Genomic DNA, 27,349 nt, shown 5'->3' with positions numbered 1-27,349 from the left:
TTTCCTAGCAGAAAATGGTTTCTGAGAGCAGGAAAAAGATAAAAAGGGTTAATAGTTAATAGATTTTATCTCTGGCATATGTCAATGAATGTGACATTGAGCAAAAACAATAAAACAGTTGAAACTTAAAAAGTAGATTTAAACATAAAATAAAACTGTGGAATATCTTAAAAAAAGTTATTTTTAAGAGAAGGAAGATAGATACAATTGTTTATTTCATTTGTTTATTTTCGCCTCGGGTGTCCTTTAATTGGCTTACCTCTAAATTGGCCCTAGACCACGATACATACATAAACGTAAGACTATGGTAAGGATTAGGTTGTGAGCTCCTCCGAGGGACAGGTAAGTGACAATATACAGTGGCTTGCAAAAGTATTCGGCCCCCTTGAAGTTTTCCACATTTTGTCATATTACTGCCACAAACATGAATCAATTTTATTGGAATTCCACATGAAAGACCAATACAAAGTGGTGTACACATGAGAAGTGGAACAAAAATCATACATCATTCCAAAAATTTTTAACAAATAAATAACTGCAAAGTGGGGTGTGCGTAATTATTCAGCCCCCTTTGGTCCGAGTGCAGTCAGTTGCCCATAGACATTGCATGATGAGTGCTAATGACTAAATAGTGTGCACCTGTGTGTAATCTAATGTCAGTACAAATACAGCTGCTCTGTGACGGCCTCAGAGGTTGTCTAAGAGAATCTTGGGAGCAACAACACCATGAAGTTCAAAGAACACACCATACAGGTCAGGGATAAAGTTATTGAGAAATGTAAAGCAGGCTTAGGTTACAAAAAGATCTCCAAAGCCTTGAACATCCCACAAAGCACTGTTCAAGTGATCATTCAGAAATGGAAGGAGTATGGCACAACTGTAAACCTACCAAGACAAGGCCGTCCACCTAAACTCACAGGCCGAACAAAGAGAGCGCTGATCAGAAATGCAGTCAAGAGGCCCATGGTGACTCTGGACGAGCTGCAGAGATCTACAGCTCAGGTGGGGGAATCTGTACATAGGACAACTATTAGTCATGCACTGTACAAAGTTGGCTTTTATTGAAGAGTGGCAAGAAGAAAGCCATTGTTAACAGAAAAGCATAAGGCCTGGTTCACATTAGCGGTCGCCGTCCGGAATCGCCGTGCCGGAGCCGGACCGCATGCGGAACGGAGGCACGGCATAGCAATGAAAGTCTATGCGTCCGTTCACATGCGTCCGTTTTGTCCGGACCGGATCCGGACTCCGGCATAAGATCCAACATGCGCTATGTTTTGGTCCGGCTCCTCCGGCAGACGTATCCGGAGCGGAGCCTGACTGTTGCATCCGGCCAATACAAAGCAATGAGAACCGGAGAGCGCACAACACACTGGCTATAAAAACCGGACGTTCTACCCCACTTCCTATGCTTTTTCTAGTGGCCATTTTGGATGGGGACCACATGGGCCCAGCGTTCACAGAGTGGAGCAGCAGGGATTTCATGCTGGAGCTCTTTGGCAGCAACATGTCTGATGATATGTCTGATAACGAGGAGGTGAGGCCTTCTCCCCACATAGTAGTAGGTGAACAACAGGAAGGAGAGAATTCCCAGGTAATACGAGTAAAAAATGACTGGATCCATGGTCCCAACTGCAGTCTCTGTATCCACGGATGGTCTCCACACGTCCACCTGTCTCCAACAATGACCCCAGAGCTTCCGCTGACCTCCCAGACCCCAGGTATTTACAGGTTGTTATCTCTTTAAGAAACCGGATCCGGACCGCAACCGTGTTCCTACCGCACGGAAAACGGATGCAAACGGACCGGATCCGGACCTGATCCGGATAGGAACCGGTGCGGTCCGGACATCCGTTCCGGTTTTTACAAAACCGCAAGTGTGAACCGGGCCTAAAAAGTCCCGTTTGCAGTTTGCCACAAGCCATGTGGGGGACACAGCAAACATGTGGAAGAGGGTCCAGTGAAAAATGGCGCAGGCTAAATAATGGCGCCCCCTTCTGCCCGATATGTGTTTAAAACGATATTTATCGTTTTAAAGCAGTAGGAGAAGTAGCGCCTCAGTGAGCGCCCCACTGAGGCGCTACACTGGCTATTGCTAAAATTCTGTCTTGTCCCCATGTTTATTGCCTGATGAAGCGGACTGGGCCTGCGAAACGCGTTGCACTGTTTTGGGGTACTAATTAATAAATGTGACTACTATTCAGACAGTCTTTCGTGTCTGCTTTATGGAGGTAAGTCCACCGCTTCCTCCCAGCAAATTTTAAAGTTTTTATCCACTTTTATCCTGCTGGCGCCTCTGTTCTCCTACTGCTATACCGTGTCCACCCCTGGTGGAGGGGTGATCTACCCCCTTTCGCATCTACAGAGAGCGACTTCTTATCCCTGAGCGAGGACAGGTCTAATCTCCTCACCTGCCTATACAGTGGTTGCCTGTGTGGTAACCCATGTTTGTGAGTATAATTTTCTCACGATAACCTTTACTTCATTTATGCTTAACATACTACACTATATTGGGCTCTCGGTTTCTCTACACTTTATCGTTTTAAAGGTTAAAATAGTGCAGACCTTTTGAACAAAATTTATTTTTTATTATTTTTAATTTTTTTTTTTTAATCCTGCCTGAACGATATTTATCGTTTTAATCCCTGCTTTGCTGCCGTTTGGAAAATATCTGCCCGCCGGCTTTAATGTTTAATAGCAAAGCCCCCTTAAACGCTAAAAACACCAAATTTGCAGGGAATGTTAAGAAAAAAATTGTGAACAAGAAAAACATTTTTTTTTCAAAAAGACCTTATAGTTTTTGAGAAAATCGATTTTGAATATTCTCCTTCTGACCGTGGGAAAATTAAACGCCCGCCGAATTTAGCGGTTAATAGCAAGGCCCCTCTAAATGCCAGAAACACCAAATGTGTAGGGAAATGTTAAGAAGAACAGTGGGAACAAGAAGACATTTTTTTTTCAAAAAGACCTTATAGTTTTTTTTTAAATATTGTTCAAATTCCCAGTATCTTTTTAACATATCCTGCAAATTTGGTGTTGCTAGGATTTAAGGGGACATTGCTATTAACTGCTAAAGTTGGCGGAATTGTTTCCGCAGAAAAGTCATTACGCGATTTAAATGGATAATTTTTCTCTTTGAAGATTTAAAATCGATTTTCTCAAAAACAATAAGGTCTTTTTGAAAAAAAACATTTCTTCTTGTTCCCACTGTTCTTCTTAACATTTCCCTACACATTTGGTGTTTCTGGCATTTAAAGGGGCTTTGCTATTAACCGCTAAAGTCGGCGGGCTTTTCCCACGGTCAGAAGGAGAACATTCAAAATCGATTTTCTCAAAAACTATAAGGTCTTTTTGAAAAAAAAAAATTTCTTGTTCACAATTTTTTTCTTAACATTCCCTGCAAATTTAGTGTTTTTAGCGTTTAAGGGGGCTTTGCTATTAAACATTAAAGCCGGCGGGCAGATATTTTCAAAACGGCAGCAAAGCAGGGGTTAAAAAGATAATAAATATCGTTCAGGCAGGACAAACAAAAAAAGTTTTAAAACGATAAATTTCGTTCAAAAGGTCGGCGCCATTTTTTAACATTTAAAACGATAAATATCGTTTCGTAATGTAAGTCAATGGTGCGCCGTTTTTATCTATCGGTGCTGGGCGCCATTTTTAACTGATCCATGTGGAAGAAGACGCTCTGGTCAGATGAGACCAAAATGGAACTTTTGGGCCAAAATGCAAAACGCTATTTGTGGCGGAAAACTAACACTGCACATCACTCTGAACACACCATCCCCACTGTCAAATATGGTGGTGGCAGCATCATGCTCTGGGGGTGCATCTCTTCAGCAGGGACAGGGAAGCTGGTCAGAGTTGATGGGAAGATGGGTGGAGCCAAATACAGGGCATTCTTGGAAGAAAACCTCTTGGAGACTGCAAAAGACTTGAGACTGGGGCAGAGGTTCACCTTCCAGCAGGACAACGACCCTAAATATAAAGCCAGGGCAACAATGGAATCGTTTAAAACAAAACATATCCATATGTTAGAATGGCCCAGTCAAAGTCCAGATCTAAATCCAATCGAGAATCTGTGGCAAGATCTGAAAACTGCTGTTCACAAACGCTGTCCATCTAATCTGACTGAGCTGGAGCTGTTTTGCAAAGAAGAATGGGCAAGGATTTCAGTCTCTAGATGTGCAAAGCTGGTAGAGACATACCCTAAAAGATTGGCAGCTGTAATTGCAGCAAAAGGTGGTTCTACAAAGTATCGACTCAGGGGGCCGAATAATTACGCACACCCCACTTTGCAGTTATTTATTTGTAAAACATGTTTGGAATCATGTATGAGTTTCGTTCCACTTCTCACGTGTACACCACTTTGTATTGGTCTTTCACGTGGAATTCCAATAAAATGTATTCATGTTTGTGGCAGTAATGTGACAAAATGTGGAAATCTTCAAGGGGGCCGAATACTTTTGCAAGCCACTGTATACTCTGTACAGAGCTGCATAGGGCATGTCTGCCTGCTGAGAGCCCGCCTGAGCTCACTTCTTGTGGTTTTTATGCTTTTATTGCAGTGACTGTAGCACTGGGGGCTTCACCAATCCCATCTCAAGGCCTAAGGTTACATAGTGAGCAGCGCTGCTCGCCAATTGGGAATTTTCGCTTTAAAAATGCGATTTTCAATTTTGAGAAATTTCCACACAAAATAGTTGTATTTTTGCATTTTTCATTAAAACGTGAAAAATCGCTATTTTTACCACGAAAGCGCGGAAAACAATATTTTTACCGGGAAAAATCATAAAAAGCGTGACAATAAAGAAAAACTATATTTTTACTGAAACTATTTTTACAGCGAAAACCTGAAAAATATATATATATATATATATATATAGTGTATATCACTGGCGTAACAATAGGGCCTGCAGCCCCTGCTCCCGCTCGGGGCCGTTTTGGAAACTAGGAAATAGGCGCCCATTCGCAGTGGGGCGTTGCGGTGCGACATAATGGACACATTGTAACGCGAAAAGTCACACAGCAGTGTTACACCTCATGCGATGTTCACAGTTCACCCGATACGCTGCGATCTAACGGTGTGCGGCAGCCCCGCCCACTGCATACCGTACATTACCACATAACACGCGCATTAACAGTGATGGTGAACAATGTTGCGTGCAAATTTTCCCCAAAGTCATTTTCGCTTTAAAAATGCTATTTTCTGCCGGTTTGCTGTGCTGCCCTTATATGCAGCTGCTGCTGTGATGTCATAATGGGCCACACCCTCTTGTGTTTCCTGCTGCAGGAGGATGAGGGTTGTGTTGTGGCTGGTTGCTATGGTAACACAGGTGACCAGGAAACACAAGAGGGTGTGGCCCATTATGACATCACAGCAGCAGCTCCATATAAGGGCAGCACAGCCCAGCAGACTGGCAGTCTTGTGTTGGCGTGAGCAGCGTGAGCAGCTAACGTTGAGCAGGATATCTTTGTTTTGTCCTCGTGTGACAAAATGCTTTGTGGATTGTTCCATGTTGTGGGACTTCTAGTCCTTCTTCAGCCCTCTTCAGGTAAGGTGGTTTATGAACATATGGCGGATGGCGAGGGCGGAGTTTAGTGGACATTTCTCAGGGTTAGTAGCGGGGGAGGGGGAGGGAAGGTGGATATGAAAAAAGGGCGCCTAGAAATCACCAATAGTAGATTATCGGTAATCGTACCTATTTTCTACTCTTGCAGTGCTAATAATGATAGGAAATATTGGTAATACATACTGATATTTCACTATAGCCCCAGTATAGGAATTATAGTTGCCCCAGTATAGGTAGCTAGTATAGTTGCCCCAGTATAGAAAGTATAGTTGCCCCAGTATAGGTAGCTAATATAGTTGCCCCAGTATAGGAAGTATAGTTGCCCCCAGTAAAGGGAACTAGTATAGTTGCCCCAGTATAGGTAGCTAGTATAGTTGCCCCCAGTGTAGGTAGCTAGTATAGTTGCCCCAGTATAGGTAGCTAGTATAGTTGCCCCAGTATAGGTAGCTAGTATAGTTGCCCCAGTATAGGTAGCTAGTATAGTTGCCCCAGTATAGGTAGTATAGTTGCCCCAGTATAGGTAGCTAGCATAGTTGCCCCAGTATAGGAATTATAGTTGCCCCAGTATAGATAGCTAGTATAGTTGCCCCCAGTATAGGTAGCTAGCATAGTTGTCCCAGTATAGGAATTATAGTTGCCCCAGTATAGGTAGCTAGTATAGTTGCCCCCAGTATAGGTAGCTAGTATAGTTGCCCCAGTATAGAAAGTATAGTTGCCAAAGAATAGGTAGTATAGTTGCCCCCAGTATAGGTAGCTAGTATAGTTGCCCCAGTATAGAAAGTATAGTTGCCCCAGAATAGGTAGTATAGTTGCCCCCAGTATAGGTAGCTAGTATAGTTGCCCCAGGATAGAAAGTATAGTTGCCAAAGAATAGGTAGTATAGTTGCCCCCAGTATAGGTAGCTAGTATAGTTGCCCCAGTATAGGTAGCTAGTATAGTTGCCCCAGTATAGGTAGCTAGTATAGTTGCCCCAGTATAGGTAGCTAGTATAGTTGCCCCAGTATAGGTAGTATAGTTGCCCCAGTATAGGTAGCTAGCATAGTTGCCCCAGTATAGGAATTATAGTTGCCCCAGTATAGATAGCTAGTATAGTTGCCCCCAGTATAGGTAGCTAGCATAGTTGTCCCAGTATAGGAATTATAGTTGCCCCAGTATAGGTAGCTAGTATAGTTGCCCCCAGTATAGGTAGCTAGTATAGTTGCCCCAGTATAGAAAGTATAGTTGCCAAAGAATAGGTAGTATAGTTGCCCCCAGTATAGGTAGCTAGTATAGTTGCCCCAGTATAGAAAGTATAGTTGCCCCAGAATAGGTAGTATAGTTGCCCCCAGTATAGGTAGCTAGTATAGTTGCCCCAGGATAGAAAGTATAGTTGCCAAAGAATAGGTAGTATAGTTGCCCCCAGTATAGGTAGCTAGTATAGTTGCCCCAGTATAGAAAGTATAGTTGCCCCAGAATAGGTAGTATAGTTGCCCCCAGTATAGGTAGCTAGTATAGTTGCCCCAGGATAGAAAGTATAGTTGCCCCAGAATAGGTAGTATAGTTGCCCCCAGTATAGGTAGCTAGTATAGTTGCCCCAGGATAGAAAGTATAGTTGCCCCAGAATAGGTAGTATAGTTGCCCCCAGTATAGGTAGCTAGTATAGTTGCCCCAGAATAGGTAGTATAGTTGCCCCAGTATAGGTAGCTAGTATAGGTGCCCCCAGTATAGGTAGCTAGTATAGTTGCCCCCGTATAGGTAGTATAGTTGCCCCAGTATAGGTAGCTAGTATAGTTGCCCCAGTATAGGTAGCTAGCATAGTTGCCCCTTATATAGATTAGCCAGGTAGGTGCCCATAGTAGGTTCACCAGCCTGTCCCCCCCCCCCCCTCTCCCTCCCTCCCTGCCTCTAGGGTAGTCTCCGCCCTCCTTGCCTCCATAATATATATAATATAATATATTGCAACACAGCAGGCACCTGGATTATATTCTATTTTGGAAACTAGGAAATAGGCGCCCATTCGCAGTGGGGCGTTGCGGTGCGACATAATGGACACATTGTAACTCGAAAAGTCACACAGCAATGTTACACCTCATGCGATGTTCACAGTTCACCCGGTACGCTGCGTGAACAATGTTGCATGCAAATTTTCGCATCAAAAATGCTATTTTCTGCCGGTCTGCTGGAGGGATTAGATTGTGAGCTCCTTTGAGGGACAGTTAGTGACAAGATATATATATATATATATATATATATATATATATATATATATACATTGTACAGTGCTGCGTAATATGTCGGCGCTATATAAATACTAAATAATAATAATAATATGATGCAGCTGCTGCTGTGATGTCATAATGGGCCACACCCCCTTGTGTTTCCTGCTGCAGGAGGATGAGGGTTGTGTTGTGGCTGGTTGCTATGGTAACACAGGTGACCAGGAAACACAAGAGGGTGTGGCCCATTATGACATCACAGCAGCAGCTGCATATAAGGGCAGCACAGCACAGCAGACTGGCAGTCTTGTGTTGGCGTGAGCAGCGAGAGCAGCTAACGTTGAGCAGGATATCTTTGTTTTGTCCTCCTGTGACAAAATGCTTTGTGGATTCTTCCATGTTGTGGGACTTCTAGTCCTTCTTCAGCCCTCTTCAGGTAAGGCGGTTTATGAACATATGGCGGATGGCGAGGGCGGAGTTTAGTGGACATTTCTCAGGGTTAGTAGCGGGGGAGGGGGAGGGAAGGTGGATATGAAAAAAGGGCGCCTAGAAATCACCAATAGTAGATTATCGGTAATCGTACCTATTTTCTACTCTTGCAGTGCTAATAATGATAGGAAATATTGGTAATACATACTGATATTTCACTATAGCCCCAGTATAGGAATTATAGTTGCCCCAGTATAGGTAGCTAGTATAGTTGCCCCAGTATAGAAAGTATAGTTGCCCCAGTATAGGTAGCTAATATAGTTGCCCCAGTATAAGAAGTATAGTTGCCCCCAGTAAAGGGAACTAGTATAGTTGCCCCAGTATAGGTAGCTAGTATAGTTGCCCCCAGTGTAGGTAGCTAGTATAGTTGCCCCAGTATAGGTAGCTAGTATAGTTGCCCCAGTATAGGTAGCTAGTATAGTTGCCCCAGTATAGGTAGCTAGTATAGTTGCCCCAGTATAGGTAGTATAGTTGCCCCAGTATAGGTAGCTAGCATAGTTGCCCCAGTATAGGAATTATAGTTGCCCCAGTATAGATAGCTAGTATAGTTGCCCCCAGTATAGGTAGCTAGCATAGTTGTCCCAGTATAGGAATTATAGTTGCCCCAGTATAGGTAGCTAGTATAGTTGCCCCCAGTATAGGTAGCTAGTATAGTTGCCCCAGTATAGAAAGTATAGTTGCCCCAGAATAGGTAGTATAGTTGCCCCCAGTATAGGTAGCTAGTATAGTTGCCCCAGGATAGAAAGTATAGTTGCCAAAGAATAGGTAGTATAGTTGCCCCCAGTATAGGTAGCTAGTATAGTTGCCCCAGTATAGAAAGTATAGTTGCCCCAGAATAGGTAGTATAGTTGCCCCCAGTATAGGTAGCTAGTATAGTTGCCCCAGGATAGAAAGTATAGTTGCCCCAGAATAGGTAGTATAGTTGCCCCCAGTATAGGTAGCTAGTATAGTTGCCCCAGGATAGAAAGTATAGTTGCCCCAGAATAGGTAGTATAGTTGCCCCCAGTATAGGTAGCTAGTATAGTTGCCCCAGAATAGGTAGTATAGTTGCCCCCGTATAGGTAGTATAGTTGCCCCAGTATAGGTAGCTAGTATAGTTGCCCCAGTATAGGTAGCTAGCATAGTTGCCCCTTATATAGATTAGCCAGGTAGGTGCCCATAGTAGGTTCACCAGCCTGTCCCCCCCCCCCCCTCTCCCTCCCTCCCTGCCTCTAGGGTAGTCTCCGCCCTCCTTGCCTCCATAATATATATAATATAATATATTGCAACACAGCAGGCACCTGGATTATATTCTATTTTGGAAACTAGGAAATAGGCGCCCATTCGCAGTGGGGCGTTGCGGTGCGACATAATGGACACATTGTAACTCGAAAAGTCACACAGCAATGTTACACCTCATGCAATGTTCACAGTTCACCCGGTACGCTGCGTGAACAATGTTGCATGCAAATTTTCGCATCAAAAATGCTATTTTCTGCCGGTCTGCTGGAGGGATTAGATTGTGAGCTCCTTTGAGGGACAGTTAGTGACAAGATATATATATATATATATATATATATATATATATATATATATATACATTGTACAGTGCTGCGTAATATGTCGGCGCTATATAAATACTAAATAATAATAATAATATGATGCAGCTGCTGCTGTGATGTCATAATGGGCCACACCCCCTTGTGTTTCCTGCTGCAGGAGGATGAGGGTTGTGTTGTGGCTGGTTGCTATGGTAACACAGGTGACCAGGAAACACAAGAGGGTGTGGCCCATTATGACATCACAGCAGCAGCTGCATATAAGGGCAGCACAGCACAGCAGACTGGCAGTCTTGTGTTGGCGTGAGCAGCGTGAGCAGCTAACGTTGAGCAGGATATCTTTGTTTTGTCCTCGTGTGACAAAATGCTTTGTGGATTCTTCCATGTTGTGGGACTTCTAGTCCTTCTTCAGCCCTCTTCAGGTAAGGCGGTTTATGAACATATGGCGAGGGCGGAGTTTAGTGGACATTTCTCAGGGTTAGTAGCGGGGGAGGGGGAGGGAAGGTGGATATGAAAAAAGGGCGCCTAGAAATCACCAATAGTAGATTAGCGCTAATTGTACCTATTTTCTACTCTTGCAGTGCTAATAATGATAGGAAATATTGGTAATACATACTGATATTTCACTATAGCCCCCGTATAGCTAGTATAGTTGCCCCAGTATAGGTAGCTAGTATAGTTGCCCCAATATAGGAAGTATAGTTGCCCCAGTATAGGTAGCTAATATAGTTGCCCCAGTATAGGAAGTATAGTTGCCCCCAGTGTAGGTAGCTAGTATAGTTGCCCCAGTATAGGTAGAATAGTTGCCCCAATATAGAAAGTATAGTTGCCCCCAGTATAGGTAGCTAATATAGTTGCCCCAATATAGGAAGTATAGTTGCCCCCAGTGTAGGTAGCTAGTATAGTTGCCCCCAGTATAGTTGCCCCAGTATAGGTAGCATAGTTGCCCCAGTATAGGTAGAATAGTTGCCCCAGTATAGAAAGTATAGTTGCCCCAGTACAGGTAGCTAATATAGTTGCCCCAATATAGGAAGTATAGTTGCCCCAGTATAGGTAGCTAGTATAGTTGCCCCAGTATAGGTAGCTAGTATAGTTGCCCCAGTATAGGTAGCTAACATAGTTGCCCCAGTATAGAAAGTATAGTTGCCCCAGTATAGGTAGCTAATATAGTTGCCCCAGTATAGGAAGTATAGTTGCCCCCAGTATAGGTAGCTAGTATAGTTGCACCCAGTATAGGTAGCTAGTATAGTTGCCCCAGTATAGGTGGCAAGTATAGTTGCCCCAGAATAGGTAGTATAGTTGCCGCAGTATAGGTAGTATAGTTGCCCCCGTATAGCTAGTACAGATGCCCCAGTATAGGTAGCTAGTATACTTGCCCCAGTATAGGTAGTATAGTTGCCCCCGTATAGCTAGTATAGTTGCCCCAGTATAGGTAGCTAGTATACTTGCCCCAGTATAGGTAGTATAGTTGCCCCCATATAGCTAGTATAGTTGCCCCAGTATAGGTAGCTAGTATACTTGCCCCAGTATAGGTAGTATAGTTGCCCCAGTATAGGTAGTATAGTTGCCCCAGTATAGGTAGCTAGTATAGTTGCCCCAGTATAGGTAGCAAGTATAGTTGCCCCAGTATAGGTAGTATAGTTGCCCCAGTATAGGTAGCTAGTATAGTTGCCCCAGTATAGGTAGCTAGTATAGTTGCCCCAGTATAGGTGGCAAGTATAGTTGCCCCAGAATAGGTAGTATAGTTGCCGCAGTATAGGTAGTATAGTTGCCCCCATATAGCTAGTACAGATGCCCCAGTATAGGTAGCTAGTATACTTGCCCCAGTATAGGTAGTATAGTTGCCCCCGTATAGCTAGTATAGTTGCCCCAGTATAGGTAGCTAGTATACTTGCCCCAGTATAGGTAGTATAGTTGCCCCCATATAGCTAGTATAGTTGCCCCAGTATAGGTAGCTAGTATACTTGCCCCAGTATAGGTAGTATAGTTGCCCCAGTATAGGTAGTATAGTTGCCCCAGTATAGGTAGCTAGTATAGTTGCCCCAGAATAGGTAGTATAGTTGCCCCCGTATAGGTAGTATAGTTGCCCCAGTATAGGTAGTATAGTTGCCCCAGTATAGGTAGCTAGTATAGTTGCCCCAGAATAGGTAGTATAGTTGCCCCCGTATAGGTAGTATAGTTGCCCCAGTATAGGTAGCTAGTATAGTTGCCCCAGAATAGGTAGTATAGTTGCCCCCGTATAGGTAGTATAGTTGCCCCAGTATAGGTAGCTAGTATAGTTGCCCCAGTATAGGTAGCTAGCATAGTTGCCCCTTATATAGATTAGCCAGGTAGGTGCCCATAGTAGGTTCACCAGCCTGTCCCCCCCCCCCTCTCCCTCCCTCCCTGCCTCTAGGATAGTCTCCGCCCTCCTTGCCTCCATAATATATATAATAGCATTAAGGAAAGGAAAAGAAATATCCAGGAGCTACTCGCCATGGTTTGCTTCAATAAAAGTTCAACCTTTAATGCAAATCTTCCAATAAAATTTTTTTCCAAGGATAAAAGGCAAAAAGACAGCAATACTTATCAGACAGGAGGTTGTTCACAAGGTGCGGAGGCAGGTCGACGATCGTTTCGCCCCTCTATGACTAGGGCTATAGACATAAGCTGTTTTTTCATCTGGATGTTGCACCGCTGGTATAATTGTGACTAAGTTTGAAGGCATTGGTGTGCACTCGCTCTTTTTATCTGCTTGTTTATCATGCATAATATATATAATATAATATATTGCAACACAGCAGGCACCTGGATTATATTCTATTTTGGAAACTAGGAAATAGGCGCCCATTCGCAGTGGGGCGTTGCGGTGCGACATAATGGACACATTGTAACACGAAAAGTCACACAGCAATGTTACACCTCATGCGATGTTCACAGTTCACCCGGTACGCTGCGTGAACAATGTTGCATGCAAATTTTCTCATCAAAAATGCTATTTTCTGCCGGTCTGCTGGAGCTATTAGATTGTGAGCTCCTTTGAGGGACACTTAGTGACAAGATATATATATACATATACATATATATATATATATATATATATATATATATATACTGTACAGCGCTGCGTAATATGTCGGCGCTATATAAATACTAAATAATAATAATGATAATATGATGCAGCTGCTGCTGTGATGTCATAATGGGCCACACCCCCTTGTGTTTCCTGCTGCAGGAGGATGAGGGTTGTGTTGTGGCTGGTTGCTATGGTAACACAGGTGACCAGGAAACACAAGAGGGTGTGGCCCATTATGACATCACAGCAGCAGCTCCATATAAGGGCAGCACAGCCCAGCAGACTGGCAGTCTTGTGTTGGCGTGAGCAGCGAGAGCAGCTAACGTTAAGCAGGATATCTTTGTTTTGTCCTCGTGTGACAAAATGCTTTGTGGATTGTTCCATGTTGTGGGACTTCTAGTCCTTCTTCAGCCCTCTTCAGGTAAGGCGGTTTATGAACATATGGCGGATGGCGAGGGCGGAGTTTAGTGGACATTTTCCAGGGTTAGTAGCAGGGGAGGAAGGGAAGTATATATAAAAAAAGGCGCCTGGAAATCACCAATAGTAGATTATCAGTAAGTTTACTGATTTTCTACTCTTGCAGTGCTAATAGTGACAGTAAAATGTTAGTAATACATACTGATATTTTATGAAAGCTAAACCAAATCCTACTCTCACTCTGAACCCTCCCTTCACTGGTACCTAACCTGAAGACCTGAGCCCACTAACGCAGTTGTGCTCAGTAGTATCTGCTTCTGTCTACTTTTCAGCATCTGTAACATTGATGTGTTGCTGAAAAGCGGCCACAACTGCGCACAAATGCGTTAGTGGGATCAGGCCATAACCACTCCCCCCGGATGCCTAACCTTAACCACTCTGCACCCATGCCTGATCTTAAACACCCCCCACCAATGCCTAACCTTAACCACTCTCTACCCATGCCTAATCTTAAACATCCCCCACCCATGCCTAACCTCAACCACTCTCCACCCATGCCTAATCTTAAACACCCCCCACCCATGCCTAACCTCAACCACTCTCCACCCATGCCTAAACACCCCTTACCCATGCCTAACCTTAACCACCCCCCACCCATGCCTAACCTTAACCACTCTCCACCCTGCCTAACCTTAGCCCCCCCCCACCCATGCCTAACTTTAACCACACCCCACCCATGCCTAACCTCAACCACTGCCCCTGGATGCCTAAGCTTAACCACCCCCCACACAGCTAACCTTAACCACCCCCACCGATGCATAACCTTAACCACTCGCCTGGATACATAACCTTAACCAGCTCCACCCATGCCCATTCTAAACCACCGGCCAACCACAGCTTACCCCCCACACCTAACCTTATCCACCCCATGCTCTAACCTTAACTAAGCTTATCTCCACAGCTAACCTTAACCTTCCCATTAACATGTAGCCTTTACCAACATCCCCCCCCCACTCCTTAACCACCCCCTTACCACCAACCCATTGAAATGGTTCTGCTGGTAAATGGGGGTTATAGCGGTGACATCCTGCCAACACTGGTAGCCTCTACCACTTCCACCCATGCCTAACTTGAACCACTTCCACCCACAGCTACATTGACCACCAACCCCACATCTAACCTCAACCGAACCCCCAGACGGCTGACCTTAACCTTCCCATGCAAATCTAGTCTTAACCATCAACCCCCACATGACTAACCTTAACCACATCACTAAACATAATCCTGCTAATGTACGGGCGCCCATCACCGGCAATGTGGGGAAACTTGAGCATCTGTTATTTGTAGCCATATTTTGCTTTGCAGACGGCCCGATGCCTGATATTTAGCGGGCGTCTGCATTTCCCCACATTGCTGGTAGTTCAATGGACTCCTACAGCAGTGCCCACATTTCTGCTGATTAGCGGGCGGCCATGTTTCCTGTTTCCTGAGGGGAGGGTGGGACTTTCTACCAGTAATGACAGTTTATTGTGTATTAGTCTTCTAGAATGATTTCCTACAAGTATTGCACTGACCATTGTCTCTCTTTCCTTCCTACAGGTGTGGATGTCACCTCCATTAGTTTGGTCCCTGAGGAGATGGCTGTGAGCGCGGGGTCACGCCTTGTGATCCCATGTCGCTTTAACACCAGACCGAACAAGAATAACGTGGAGATGGAGTGGGGGATGGTGCCTGACAATGGGGGAGAGTACAGAGCTCTTCTTAACCTTAATGACGGCGCAGTGATCCATCGTGACCCGCGTACCGCGGTCATCAGACGCCTGGTGAGATCCGGGAGCTGCTCCCTGACAGTCAGTCCCATCACGACTGAGGACAGCGGCTTCTATGAGATCAACCTCCGCGTCGATGGTCACGTTTATGAACCCGCTCCGATCGTACACGTCAGCGTCTCTGAGACTTCAGGTAAGCGATATACAGCATGAAATGCTGACACTGCAGCACTGTTTATCATGATGGGGGAGAGAAAGCTGGGGATAATGTGGGGGAGTAGTGCAAAGCAACCAGTCACAATATTTGTGTCAAAAATAAGGGTAACTTCTGATTGGTTGTTCCTTTTTTTGTTTGTTTTTTATGCCCAACAATGAGTCGTATAGACAGTACATTGTATTTACATGTTGTATGTGGAGGTGGAGCTGGGTTGAGGGATGTCAAGCTGCTTATGTCCACTTTCCCATAATCCTCTGCAACCCTACATCTTCCATAGGAGGACCTTCCACCTCTACTTTACTGCCCAGCATTCTCCTCTCCCAGTGCAGTGAGGCCCCTTTCACACTGAATAGAATTCGCCTCTGTCCTGCGGGATTGGGACTTCACATTGGTTGCACATCTAATGCCTTGTTCTCTGCAACATGCTATATCTATCATATTCTTACACTCTTAATGGCAGAGGCCTCAAACTTGGTACAGTCGGTCAGTGGGTGACTGGGATTCACATTCTGAAAAGGGGGTGGAGCCACAAACAGCCAATCAGATTTGTTTAATTTCAGTCGGAAAATTTAAATTGTTGATGCCAAGGACCACAAAGCTCATAACCTTGGTTATACAGGGATTGTGTGTGTCAAGGTCTGAAAAAGAGGGCAGAGCCAACAACTAAATTTTTTACATGGGAAAATGTATACTGTAGCCATTCTTACACTGTTATTGGCAGGGTTCTCAAACTTGACACAGTTGGTCACTGGGTGACTGAGATTAATATTCAAAAAAGTGGGTGAAACCTACAACAGCCAATCAAAATTCACCTATTGATTTTCACATTTAAAATTTTGAAAAGGGTGCAGACGGACAACAAACAGCCAATCAGATTTGTTTAATTTCAATGGGGAAATGCAACTTATCAATGCCAGGGACCCCAGAGCTCATAAACTCGGTCATTGAGTGACTGTATGTCAAGGTTAGAAATAGTGGGCGAAGCAAAACCTAACTTTTACATGGGAAAATATAAACTGCAGCCATTCTTACACTGTTAATGGCAGGGTTCTCAAACTTGACACAGTTGGTCACTGGGTGACTGGGATTAATATTCAAAAAAGTGGGTGGAACCTACTACAGCCAATCAAAATTCACCTATTGATTTTCAAGGGGAATATTGAAACTGCTTCCATTCTTTCACTGTTAATGGCAGAGGCCTCAAACCTGCTACAGTCGTTCATTGACTGGGGCTCAAATTCACTAAAGGGGGGAGCTACAAAAAGCCAATCAGATTTCTTTGCTGGATAAACTGAATGCAATCTTGATGCCAGGAACCCGAAAGCTCACAAACTTGTTCATTGAGTTACTGTGTGTGAAGGTTACGAAAAGTTTGTGGAGTCAAAACAGATTTTCATGGGAGGCGCCCATCACCAGCAATGTGGGGAAACTTGAGCATCTGTTATTTGTAGCCATATTTTGCTTTGCAGATGGCCCAATGCCTGATATTTAGCGGGCGTCTGCATTTCCCAACATTGCTGGTATTTCAATGGGCTCCTACGGCAGTGCCCACATTTCTGCTGATTAGCGGGCGGCCATGTTTCCTGTTTCCTGAGGGGAGGGTGGGACTTTCTACTAGTAATGACAGTTTATTGTGTTTTAGTCTTCTAGAATGATTTCCTACAAGCATTCCACTGACCATTGTCTCTCTTTCCTTCCTCCAGGTGTGGATGTCACCTCCATTAGTTTGGTCCCTGAGGAGATGGCTGTGAGCGCGGGGTCACGCCTTGTGATCCCATGTCGCTTTCCTGTTAGACCGAACCAAAATAACGTGGAGATGGAGTGGGGGATGGTGCCTGAGAATGGGGGAGAGTACAGGGCTCTCCTTAACCTGAATGACGGCGCAGTGACCCATCATGACCCGCGTACCGCGGTGATGAGACGCCTGGTGAGATCCGGGAGCTGCTCCTTGGCAGTCAGTCCCATCACGACTGAGGACAGCGGCTTCTACAAGATCCACCTCCGCGTCGATGGTCACAATTATGAACCCGCTCCATCCGTATATGTCCGGGTCTCTGAGACTACAGGTAAGAAATATACAGCATGAAATGCTGACACTGCAGCACTGTTTATCATGATGGGGGAGAGAAAGCTGAGGATAATGTGGGAGAGTAGTGCAAAGCAACCAATCACAATATTTGTGTCAAAGATAAGGGTAACGTCTGATTGGTTGTTCCTTTTTTGTTTTTGTTTTTTTGGGCCCAACAATTAGTCTTATAGTAGATTGTATTTACATGTTGTATGTGGAGGTGGAGCTGGGTTGAGGGATGTCAAGCTGCTTATGTCCACTTTCCCATAATCCTCTGCAACCCTACATCTTCCACAGGTGGCCCTTCCACCTCTACTTTACTGCCCAGCATTCTTTGTCTGCTTTGCGTGTAACACTGACAACTCCTCTCCCAGTGCAGTGAGGCCCCTTTCATACTGAATAGAATTCGCCTCTGTCCTGCGGGATTGAGACTTTGCATTGGTCGGTTGCACATTGAATGCCTTGTTCTCTGCAACATGCTATATCTATCTTTCTTCTGTACATATAAAATTGGACATGTGTGTGTGTGTGTGCGTGCGTGTGTGTGTGCGTGCGTGCGACGCCTTGACTGGTTTCAATAAAACTTGGTATACAGATCCCTTGCTACTTGGGATGATATGTTCTGGGGTTCTTGTGCCCCCACTGTACATGTACATCTGGGAAATGCCACAACAGTCAATCAGATTTCACCCACTAAATTCCATTGTCAATGGCAAAAAATGTAAAAGGCTGCCATTCTCACGGTAATAAAGTCAGGGTCCCCAAACTTGGCACAGTTGGTCACTTGGTGACCGAGATAAAAAAAAATCAGGAAGTGGGAGGAGCATAAAACAGCCAATCATATTTCAGCCATTCATTTTGCATGGGAAAATGTAAACTGCAGCTATTCTTACACTGTTAATGGCAGGGTTCCCAAACTTGGCACAGTTGGTTGCTATGTGACTGGGATTAATATTCAGCAAAGTGGGTGGAGCCTACAACATCCAATCAAAATTCAACTATTCATTTTCAAAGGGACTATTTAAATTGCTGCCACTCTTCCACGGTTAATGGCGGAGACCTCAAACCTGCTACAGTCAGTCATTTGGTGACTTGTGTTCAAATTCAGAAAAGGGACAGACCCACAAATAGCCAATCAAATTTGTTTAATTGATAAACTGCTTCCATTCTAATATTACCGATGCCAAGGAACCCAAAGCTCACAAACTTTGTCATTGAGTGACTGTGTGTCAAGGTTAGAAAAAGTGCGCAGAGCCAACAACAAACACATTTTTACCTGGGAAAATGTATATTACAGCCATTCTTACACTGTCAATGGCAGGGTTCTCAAACTTTCCACAGTTGGTCACTGGAAGACTGCTGGGTGACTGGGATTAATATTTAGGAAAGTGGGTGGAGCCTGCAATAGCAATCAAAATTCACCTATTGATTTTCAAGGGTAATATTTAAATTGCTGCCATTCTTACACTGTTAATATCAGAGGCCTCAAACATGCTACAGTTGATCATTGGATGGCTGGGGTTCAAAAGCCACTTAAGGACCGCCTAACGCCGATAGGCGGCGGCGGGTTTAAGTGGTTATTACATGTTCGAGCGGCCTTTCCATGTCAGTTCACGGAGACTGTCTCCGTGAACAGTGTGCCAGCCGCCGATCGCGTCGCCTAATGTAAACACGCGGGGAAGAAATCCCCTCTGTTTACATCAATACGGCGATGCTGCGCAGCAGCGCCGTAAGGCAGATCGGCAATCCCCGGCCTCTGATTGGCCGGGGATCGCCGTCATTTGATAGGCTGAAGCCTATCCTACAATGCGCAGGACGGATATCTGTCCTGCGCAGCTGAATGAGGGAGAGGGAGGTAAGGGGAAGGAGGGAGCGCTGAAAACGCTGCGGAGGGGGGCTTTGAAGAGCCCCCCCGCTCGACCACACGGAGCGGCGGCGATCAGACCCCCCCCTCCCAGCAGGTCATCCCCCTAGTAGGGAAAAAAGGGGGGAAGTCTGATCGCCCTGCCGTGCACACGATCTGCGCTGCGGGCTGGAGAGCCCACGCAGCGCAGATCTGCAATAACAGCCCCGGTCCTTAAGTGGTTTTAAAAAAGTTGTTTTATTTTAATTGGAAAATTTAAGCTGCTTCCATTATCACATTATTGATGCCAAGGACCCCAAAGCTCACAAAGTTAGTTGTTTATATATTTTCAGGATGTAAGGATTCAGAAAAATTATAGCTCACTAAAAAAAAATAGTTTTGGAGATACAATAATAGCTGCTAACAATAGACTGAAAAAAAAAGTTGCTGATAAAATGTCATTTTCTAATTTTGTTTTCCTTTGATGGAACTCCTGTTTTTAAATTGCTATTGCTGTCTGTGTCTCCATGGATTTTCTGCATCACCCACAACATGGAATGCAGATAAAAAAAAAATGCAGCTCTCTTAGCAGTGTGAAGAACCTCTGTGTGGCCTATACTCCTGTCTCTTGTCATAGAGATCCAATCACTTCCTGGGATGCCACAGGTGACAGGAAGTGAGGGGTATCTCCAGGGATGACACAGACAGCAATAAACAGCGTCACAGAGGTTCTAACTCTCCCCTATACTCTATAAAACTTAAAAAAAAAAAATCTATCTTTAGCTGCACTTCAAGCAGTGGCGTAGCTACAAACCTCTGGGCCCCGATGCGGAATCTGGATGTTCCATACCCCCCCGTCAACAGCCCCCCCTCCCCCGGCAACACCCGACGCACACACATATCTGAATCCCTATAGCCAGCTATAGGTCCCCCCAATATAGGTAGCCAGGCATAGGTAAGCCAGTATAGTTGCCCCCGGTATAGGTTAGCCAGGTAGGTGCCTCCAGCATAGATAGCCAGTATAGTTGCCCCCAGTATAGGTTAGATAGGCAGGCGCCGCCGGTATAAGTTAGATAGATAGGTGCCACCAGTACAGGTTAGTTAGGTGGGTGCCTCTAATATAGGTAGCCAAAATAGTTGCCCCCAGTATAGGTTAGATAGGTAGGTGGCCCCCAGTATAGGTTAGATTAGGTAGCTGCCCCCCAGTATAGGTTAGATGAGGTAGCTGCCCCCCAGTATAGGTTAGATGAGGTAGGTGCCCCCCAGTATAGGTTAGATTAGGCAGCTGCCCCCCAGTATAGGTTAGATAGGTAGCTGCCCCCCAGTATAGGTTAGATTAGGTAGGTGCCCCCCCAGGATAGGTTAGGTAGGTAGCTGCCCCCCCAGGATAGGTTAGGTAGCTGCCCCCCCCCCCACGATAGATTAGGTAGCTGCCCCCCCAGGATAGGTTAGGTAGCTGCCCCCCCCCCAGGATAGGTTATATTAGGTAGCTGCCCCCCCCCCCCAGGATAGGTTAGGTAGGTAGCTGCCCCCCCAGGATAGGTTAGATTAGGTAGCTGCCCCCTCCCCAGGATCGGTTAGGTAGGTAGCTGCCCCCCAGGATAGGTTAGATTAGGTAGCTGCCCCCCCCCCCCAAGATAGGTTAGGTAGGTAGCTGCCCCCCCCAGGATAGGTTAGGTAGGTAGCTGCCCCCCCAGGATAGGTTAGGTAGGTAGCTGCCCCCCAGGATAGGTTAGATTAGGTAGCTACCCCCCCAGGATAGGTTAGGTAGGTAGCTGCCCCCCCCAGGATAGGTTAGGTAGGTAGCTGCCCCCCCCCCCCCCAGGATAGATTAGGTAGCTGCCCCCCCCCAGGATAGGTGAGGTAGCTGCCCCCCCCAGGATAGATTAGGTAGTTGCCCCCCCCAGGATAGGTTAGGTAGGTAGCTGCCCCCAGGATAGGATAGGTAGGTAGCTGCCCCCCAGGATAGGATAGGTAGGTAGCTGCCCCCCAGGATAGGATAGGGCAGGTAGGTAGGTGCTGTATATGGAGGGGAGAGCCGCAGCCGGGGGGAGGGCAGCCCGACCTCTCCCTCCCTTCCTCTCCCCGGGCCCCTCCCCCCTCAGATGCAGAGTGAGCGCGCATGGAAGCGTTGTAGGCACTAGGCAGGACTCACCTCCGTCCCTGCGCCGGTGATCTCCTCCCGCTGTATAGATGCTGATACACACTGCTTCCTGTTTAGCTGGAAGCAGTGTGTATCAGCTTCTATGCAGAGAGGAGATCAGCGGCGATTGGAACGCAGGGAGGTGAGTTCTGCCTACAGCGCTTCCGTGCGCGCTCACTCTGCATCTGAGGGGGGGGGGCCCCGGGGAGAGGAAGGGAGGGAGAGGTCGGGCTGCCCTCCCCCCGGCTGCGGCTCCCCCCTCTCAATAGCGCGCACGGGCCGCACTCCAAACGGACATGGGCCCCCCGGGCCCCTCCCCCGCCTCTTCAGGAGCCGGGCCCGGTCGCCACGGCGACCATTGCGACTGCGGGCCCTACGCCACTGACTTCAAGTAAACCAGGCAGAGGGCGCTGTAGGGAGATAGAGACATACGCTCTGCATTCAGGGGGCAGCTTCAGTGCTTTGTGTGCTGGGTTTGTGGTGTCCATAATGACCAATTTTCTATACAATGGAACGCTCTTAGAACTTGGTATTTATTCTGTTTTAGCGTTACACTGATCTAACCACACATATGTTGTTTTTTGTCTTGCAGAGGCCTCCCCTGTAACAGCTGGACCTGAAGAAGTAAAACAGAAAAGAAAATTGAGCAAGGTGACTACACCAGGTAGCAGGGCAACAACGCCAGTCAAAAGGAAGTCAACAATAGAAAACTTCCTCCAGGAGCTCTTCAAACTGCCTACTGATAAATGGAGGGCGGCACAGAAGATCTACCGGATCACGGCATTTTTCCTTTCACTCGTGTTACTGATAATTAACATAGGAGTGGGAATCTACCTATACAAAACTGCAAAGTACTACAAAAAGGATAACTTTGTGTTACTAGAGGAAGGACTTTCAAGAAAAAGCTCCTCTACATCATCATCAGAGGGTGACATCAGCCCTCTGCCACCTGCCTTTCCGGAGTATACTGCCATCAGGCACTCTCCTGTACCAAGAGCCACCCCAAAACCTGCAACTGCCAGCGTGATCCCCAAACAAAGTGACACGACTGTGCCATCAGGTGGCTCATCAGCTTCTTCATCAGAAGCATCAGATGACACTGCGACATCTACACCCAGTGTCACCTCTGCCACTAATGTGCTATCAGTGAGCAGAGAAGAAGACCACCCGGCAAGCACCACATCTATGCCATCAGAAGGTCCAGCAGCTCCTCCGGCACCCGTCACGCCTATAAGGGTCCCTACAGGGTGCTCTGCAGCCATCATACCTGCAGGGCTGTCCGGCAGGAGCTATCCCGTCGTCGTCTTCTTGCATAAGCTGCCATGCAGGGAGGGACGACGCGACAGGTGTACATGTACACCAATCCAGGTGGTCTACCCTGCTACCAGCTCTTCACCGTCCTAGAGACTGACTAGAGACAATCACTAAAGCTCCGGGTGCTACAAAGGCAGAATAAACAATAAAAAAACTAAAAATGTGCAAATGTCTCTTCCACTATTTATCATATAGAGTAGAAGTAAGGTGTAATTAGATCTTGTGAAGCATCTATCATTTTCTAAAAGCGTAAATACAAGCGTTCTCCATACAGGAAAAGAAGGGGGAGATCCTCGGATGGTTTTATCACATTTGTGCCCCTGCTGAAGCCCTCCCCCCCCCCCTCCTTCCTAGGTTATTTCCAGCAATAGTGAGGAGACTCTGTCCAGCAGGTAGTGTTGCACGGTCTACCCCCGATCACTAATTTGAGTAAATCCGGCCACGGCAGTATCGAAATCCGGATACAACGTGATCGTGATCCGGATTTGAAACGGAATTCTGAATAAGATCGGATTTTAGCCGTGATTGCCTGTAGAATCTGTGATCACGGACGTGATCATGGATTTGACTTTAACGTTAATAGCAACGCCCCCGTACATGCTACAATTACCGAAATTGCATGGATTTACAATGTTAACATTTTTTTTTGAGAAAATCAGTTTCAATTGAAACTAGTATTCATGATTAAAACCTACCAAAACCCGCCGACTTTAAAAACCACTTAACGACCAGCCAACGTCGATAGGCGGCGGCTGGTCGCAGTGGTATTTCCTTGGAGTTCCATGTCAGTTCACGGAGGGAGTCTCCCTGAACAGCCTGCGATCCTCCGATCGCGGCTCGCAGGCGAAATGTAAACACCCGGGAAAGAAATCCCCGGTGTTTATGTCGCACAACGCTGTTGTCACAGCAGCGCCGTAAAGGAGATGATTGGCCGGGGATCTGATAGGCTGAAGCCTATCAGAGGCGGTACAGGACGGATCGCCATCCTGTGCTGCCCTTAGTAAGGAGAGGAGGGAGGGAAGGAGAGGGAGGGGGGAATAGCGCTGCGGAGGGGGGCTTTGATGAGCCCCCCCACAGGGCACAAGGCAGCGGCGGCAATCAGACCCGCCCCAGCAGGACATCCCCCTAGTGGGGAAAAAAGGGGGGAAGTCTGATCGCCCTGCCTATCACCCAATCTGTGCTGCGGGCTGAAGAGCCCACGCAGCACAGATCAATTAAACTTACTGCAGTCCTTAAGTGGTTAAAAGCAAAGCCTCCTTACATGCTAGAAACACCAAATTTGCCATATATGTTAAGTAGAAGATTGGGAACAAGGGGAACATTTTTTTTCAAGAAGACCTTATAGTTTTTGAGAAAATCGATTTTATATTTTCAAAGGACGTTTCATAGGAAAAAAGTATACATTTAAATGCGGTAAACCCATTAACTGCCATTTACCGCATTTAAATGTATTTTTTTCCTGTGAAACTTTAAAATCTATTTTCTCAAAAACTATAAGGTCTTTTTGAAAAAATGTTATCCCCTTGTTCCCACTTTCCTACTTAACATATCTGGCAAATTTGGTGTTTCTAGCAAGTCGGCTAAATCCGTGATCACGAGCCGGATTTGGACCACGATCACGGGGGCATTCGGAACTGAATCCGTGATCAAGAGGCGATCATGAATTCGGAATCCGACCTCGTGATCAGGAAAAACAGCTCATGATCATGGGTTAGTTTTTGGAACTGTGTAGAGCTTGTACAGCCTCAGAATACGTGTGAAAAGACACATCAGGACTATCACAGCTCTGCACTAATGGTATCGCCAACATCAAATTTTCGGTTCACGAACGCAAACCTTCTGCAAATGTTTGCGAACAGGCGAACCGCCATAGACTTCAATGGCCAGGTGATTTCTAACACCTATCGGGGCTGTTTCTGGCCACAAAATGGATGGAAAAGTTTCTTAAAATGTTCTAACACCTGGACAGTGGCGTGCCAGAGGGGGTTCCATGGCAAAAGTTCCATCAAAAATGTGTTTATGTAAAGTCATGTTTTAATCTCTAAAGGGCAGAAATCACATTACACTCCTAAATGTGTGGGATAAAGTGCTAAAGGGTAGGCCTGGTTCACACTGACAGACGAAACGCAGCAGAGGCCAGAACATTGTTGGTATGGCATATACAGGGAGTGCAGAATTATTAGGCGAGTTGTATTTTTGAGGAATAATTTTATTATTGAACAACCATGTTCTCAATGAACCCAAAAAACTAATTAATATCAAAGCTGAATATTTTTGAAAGTAGTTTTTAGTTTGTTTTAGGGGGATATCTGTATGTGCAGGTGACTATTACTGTGCATAATTATTAGGCAACTTAACAAAAAACAAATATATACCCATTTCAATTATTTATTTTTACCAGAGAAACCAATATAACATCTCAACACTCACAAATATACATTTCTGACATTCAAAAACAAAACAAAAACAAATCCGTGACCAATATAGCCACCTTTCTTTGCAAGGACACTCAAAAGCCTGCCATCCATGGATTCTGTCAGTGTTTTGATCTGTTGTCCTTATTCAAACCATTCTGCACAGCTTTGAACCAATTTATACATTTTGTTACGTCAAATGATCGATTAATAGTAGAAACAAAATTTATAAATTGGTTCAAAGCTGTGCAGAACGGCTTGATTAAGGAGAACAATTTTTTATATTGGTATGAGGCGGATGATATTTGAACTTTCTCAGCCATTCTAGCTGAACTTGTGAACTAAGAATTTACGATACCTCTGGGTCAATCCTAATCCCAGGTCTGTGAGTATGGCGTAAACAAGGATCCTTATTTTAGGTAATAATGGCTAACCCCATTCAGATGGTCTGTTTGATTTAAGGCATCTTAATGACATGTATTTATGCTTGAAAAAAATATCTGTTTTCCCTTTTGATGTTGCATGGATATAAGCTGTCTGTACCACCAGCCTGCAAACTAACAGGATGTAAGCCCGACGAAGGCTGCGAGGCCGAAAGCTTGCTTATTTTTATTCATTTTTAGTTAGCCAATAAATGGTATCATCCTAATTTAAAACTTCTTGCTTATATAATTGGAGAGAGTTATTAGTTTTTTCCAGCATTGTAGTGATGGTGGAGCTTTCTTTTTCCAATTTGGAATCATTGCTTTGCGATTATAATAAAGCAATAAACCTAATAGCGTTCTCTCGGCCTGTGTGCTAGCTAGTTTTGTGGTGTCCCCCAGCAAACAATAACATGGTTCACAGGGAATATTTTTTGGGTAATTTAAGTGATGTAGGCACATATGTCTTTCCAGAGAGGTACAACCTTAGGACACGTCCACATAACATGATCAAAATCTGCATCTATCGCACCACATCTCCATAGCACTGGGCTATTTGGGTCAAATTTAGACAGCCTGGCAGGGGTTTAGTATGCCCTATGTAGTATTTTGAACTGTATTAATTTATCTCTGGATGCAATGAGGTATTGAAATGGCTTAATCCATGCATCCTCCCATTCTTCATCGTCAAGATTTGGCATGATAATAAGTCATGGCTGTTTAAACAGTCACGTGAGGTTCAGTTAATAAAAGGATTTTCTGGTAGATTGGAGACAGGGCCTTTTTAAGTGTTTCATGAAGTAGTATGTCTTCTAATTCAGTGGTGCCTAGGCGGACCAGTACTTTAGCAAATTGGGAGCCAAACGCATGCCTAAGTTGAATGTACCTGAAGAAGTATTGAACTTTTGGGAAGATTGAACTTTTCTTTAATGGAATTATATTGCATAAGGGATCCATCTTGGATAATATGCTCAATGTGCGTCACCCCTCTGGAAATCCATATTATTGGGTCAGGAATAGAGAAAAAGTGAGATAATTTTGGATTGTTCCACAAGGGAACATTTGGAGACAGTTTATTTTGAGAGGGTTTGTTTCAGCTCTGGATCAGTGCCCGAATAACCACTTTCATATTATTAGTAAGGGCATAGGGGGCAGTAGTGCCTCGGTATAGTATCTGTTTAAGTGCTTCAAGTGAGCCCAATGTAGCGGCATCAAGTACCATAGAGGCATTTGAGGCGTCTTGTGCTAGCCACCAATTGGCAGTCACCAGCTGGCAAGCAAAAAGGACTTAAATAGGTCTGGGAAGGCCAATCCCCAATCTCCGTCCATGGTCTTTGTAATTTTTTCAAACTGATTTTTGGAATCTTATTAAACCGGATAAAGCCAGTGAGGATAGAATTAATCTGTTTAAAAAATTTCGGAGGTATCCAAATAGGACAATTATGGACTATGTATAAGTATTTAGGGAGTAACTTCATCTTTATCAAATTAATTCTTCCGACCAAAGACAGAGGAAGGCACTAACAGTTAAGAAGCTTTTGTTTGGTAAATTGAATTAACAGCAATAGATTATCTTCCATAAAGGAGTCAGTATGATTGATTATCCAAATACCCAGGTACTTAGTTTTATGAAGTATGTACATCGGAGACTGAGGCGCGGAGGCAGAGTGCAGGAGAATTAGCCATGATTTTGACCAGTTGACCTCAAGGCCAGAAAATGGAGCAAATGTGGAGAATATCTCCAGAGCACCTTTAATGGATTCATCTGGGTTCGATAAGTAGATCACTAAGTCATCTGCGTACAGGGACACCCTTTCCTCCAACCCCCCTACAGAGAAACCCCGTATAGAGCTACTTTGTCTTATGGCTGTTGCTATTGGTTCCATTGCAAGTGC

At 45.2% G+C, this 27,349-nt stretch overlaps 1 protein-coding gene and 1 long non-coding RNA gene across 2 annotated transcripts in view; one reads left to right on the top strand and one right to left on the bottom strand.

Annotated features, from left to right (window-relative positions):
• Positions 1 to 22,779, top strand: part of LOC137541220 (uncharacterized) — a 36,734-nt gene extending 13,955 nt beyond the window's left edge. The window contains exons 3-5 of the mRNA XM_068262403.1: positions 14,864 to 15,226; positions 16,954 to 17,316; positions 21,897 to 22,779. Coding sequence (XP_068118504.1) covers positions 14,902 to 15,226; positions 16,954 to 17,316; positions 21,897 to 22,708 — 1,500 coding nt within the window. The 5' untranslated portion in view covers positions 14,864 to 14,901 and the 3' untranslated portion in view covers positions 22,709 to 22,779. The remainder of the gene's footprint in view (positions 1 to 14,863; positions 15,227 to 16,953; positions 17,317 to 21,896) is intronic.
• Positions 1 to 27,349, bottom strand: part of LOC137541811 (uncharacterized) — a 344,602-nt gene that overhangs the window by 198,613 nt on the left and 118,640 nt on the right. The gene's annotated exons all lie outside the window — the stretch shown is intronic.

Source organism: Hyperolius riggenbachi, chromosome 12 (genome assembly GCF_040937935.1).
Source record: "Hyperolius riggenbachi isolate aHypRig1 chromosome 12, aHypRig1.pri, whole genome shotgun sequence".
NCBI lineage: Eukaryota > Metazoa > Chordata > Amphibia > Anura > Hyperoliidae > Hyperolius > Hyperolius riggenbachi.
Note: the sequence above shows the minus strand (reverse complement) of the source record. Positions and strands in the feature narration are given on the sequence as shown.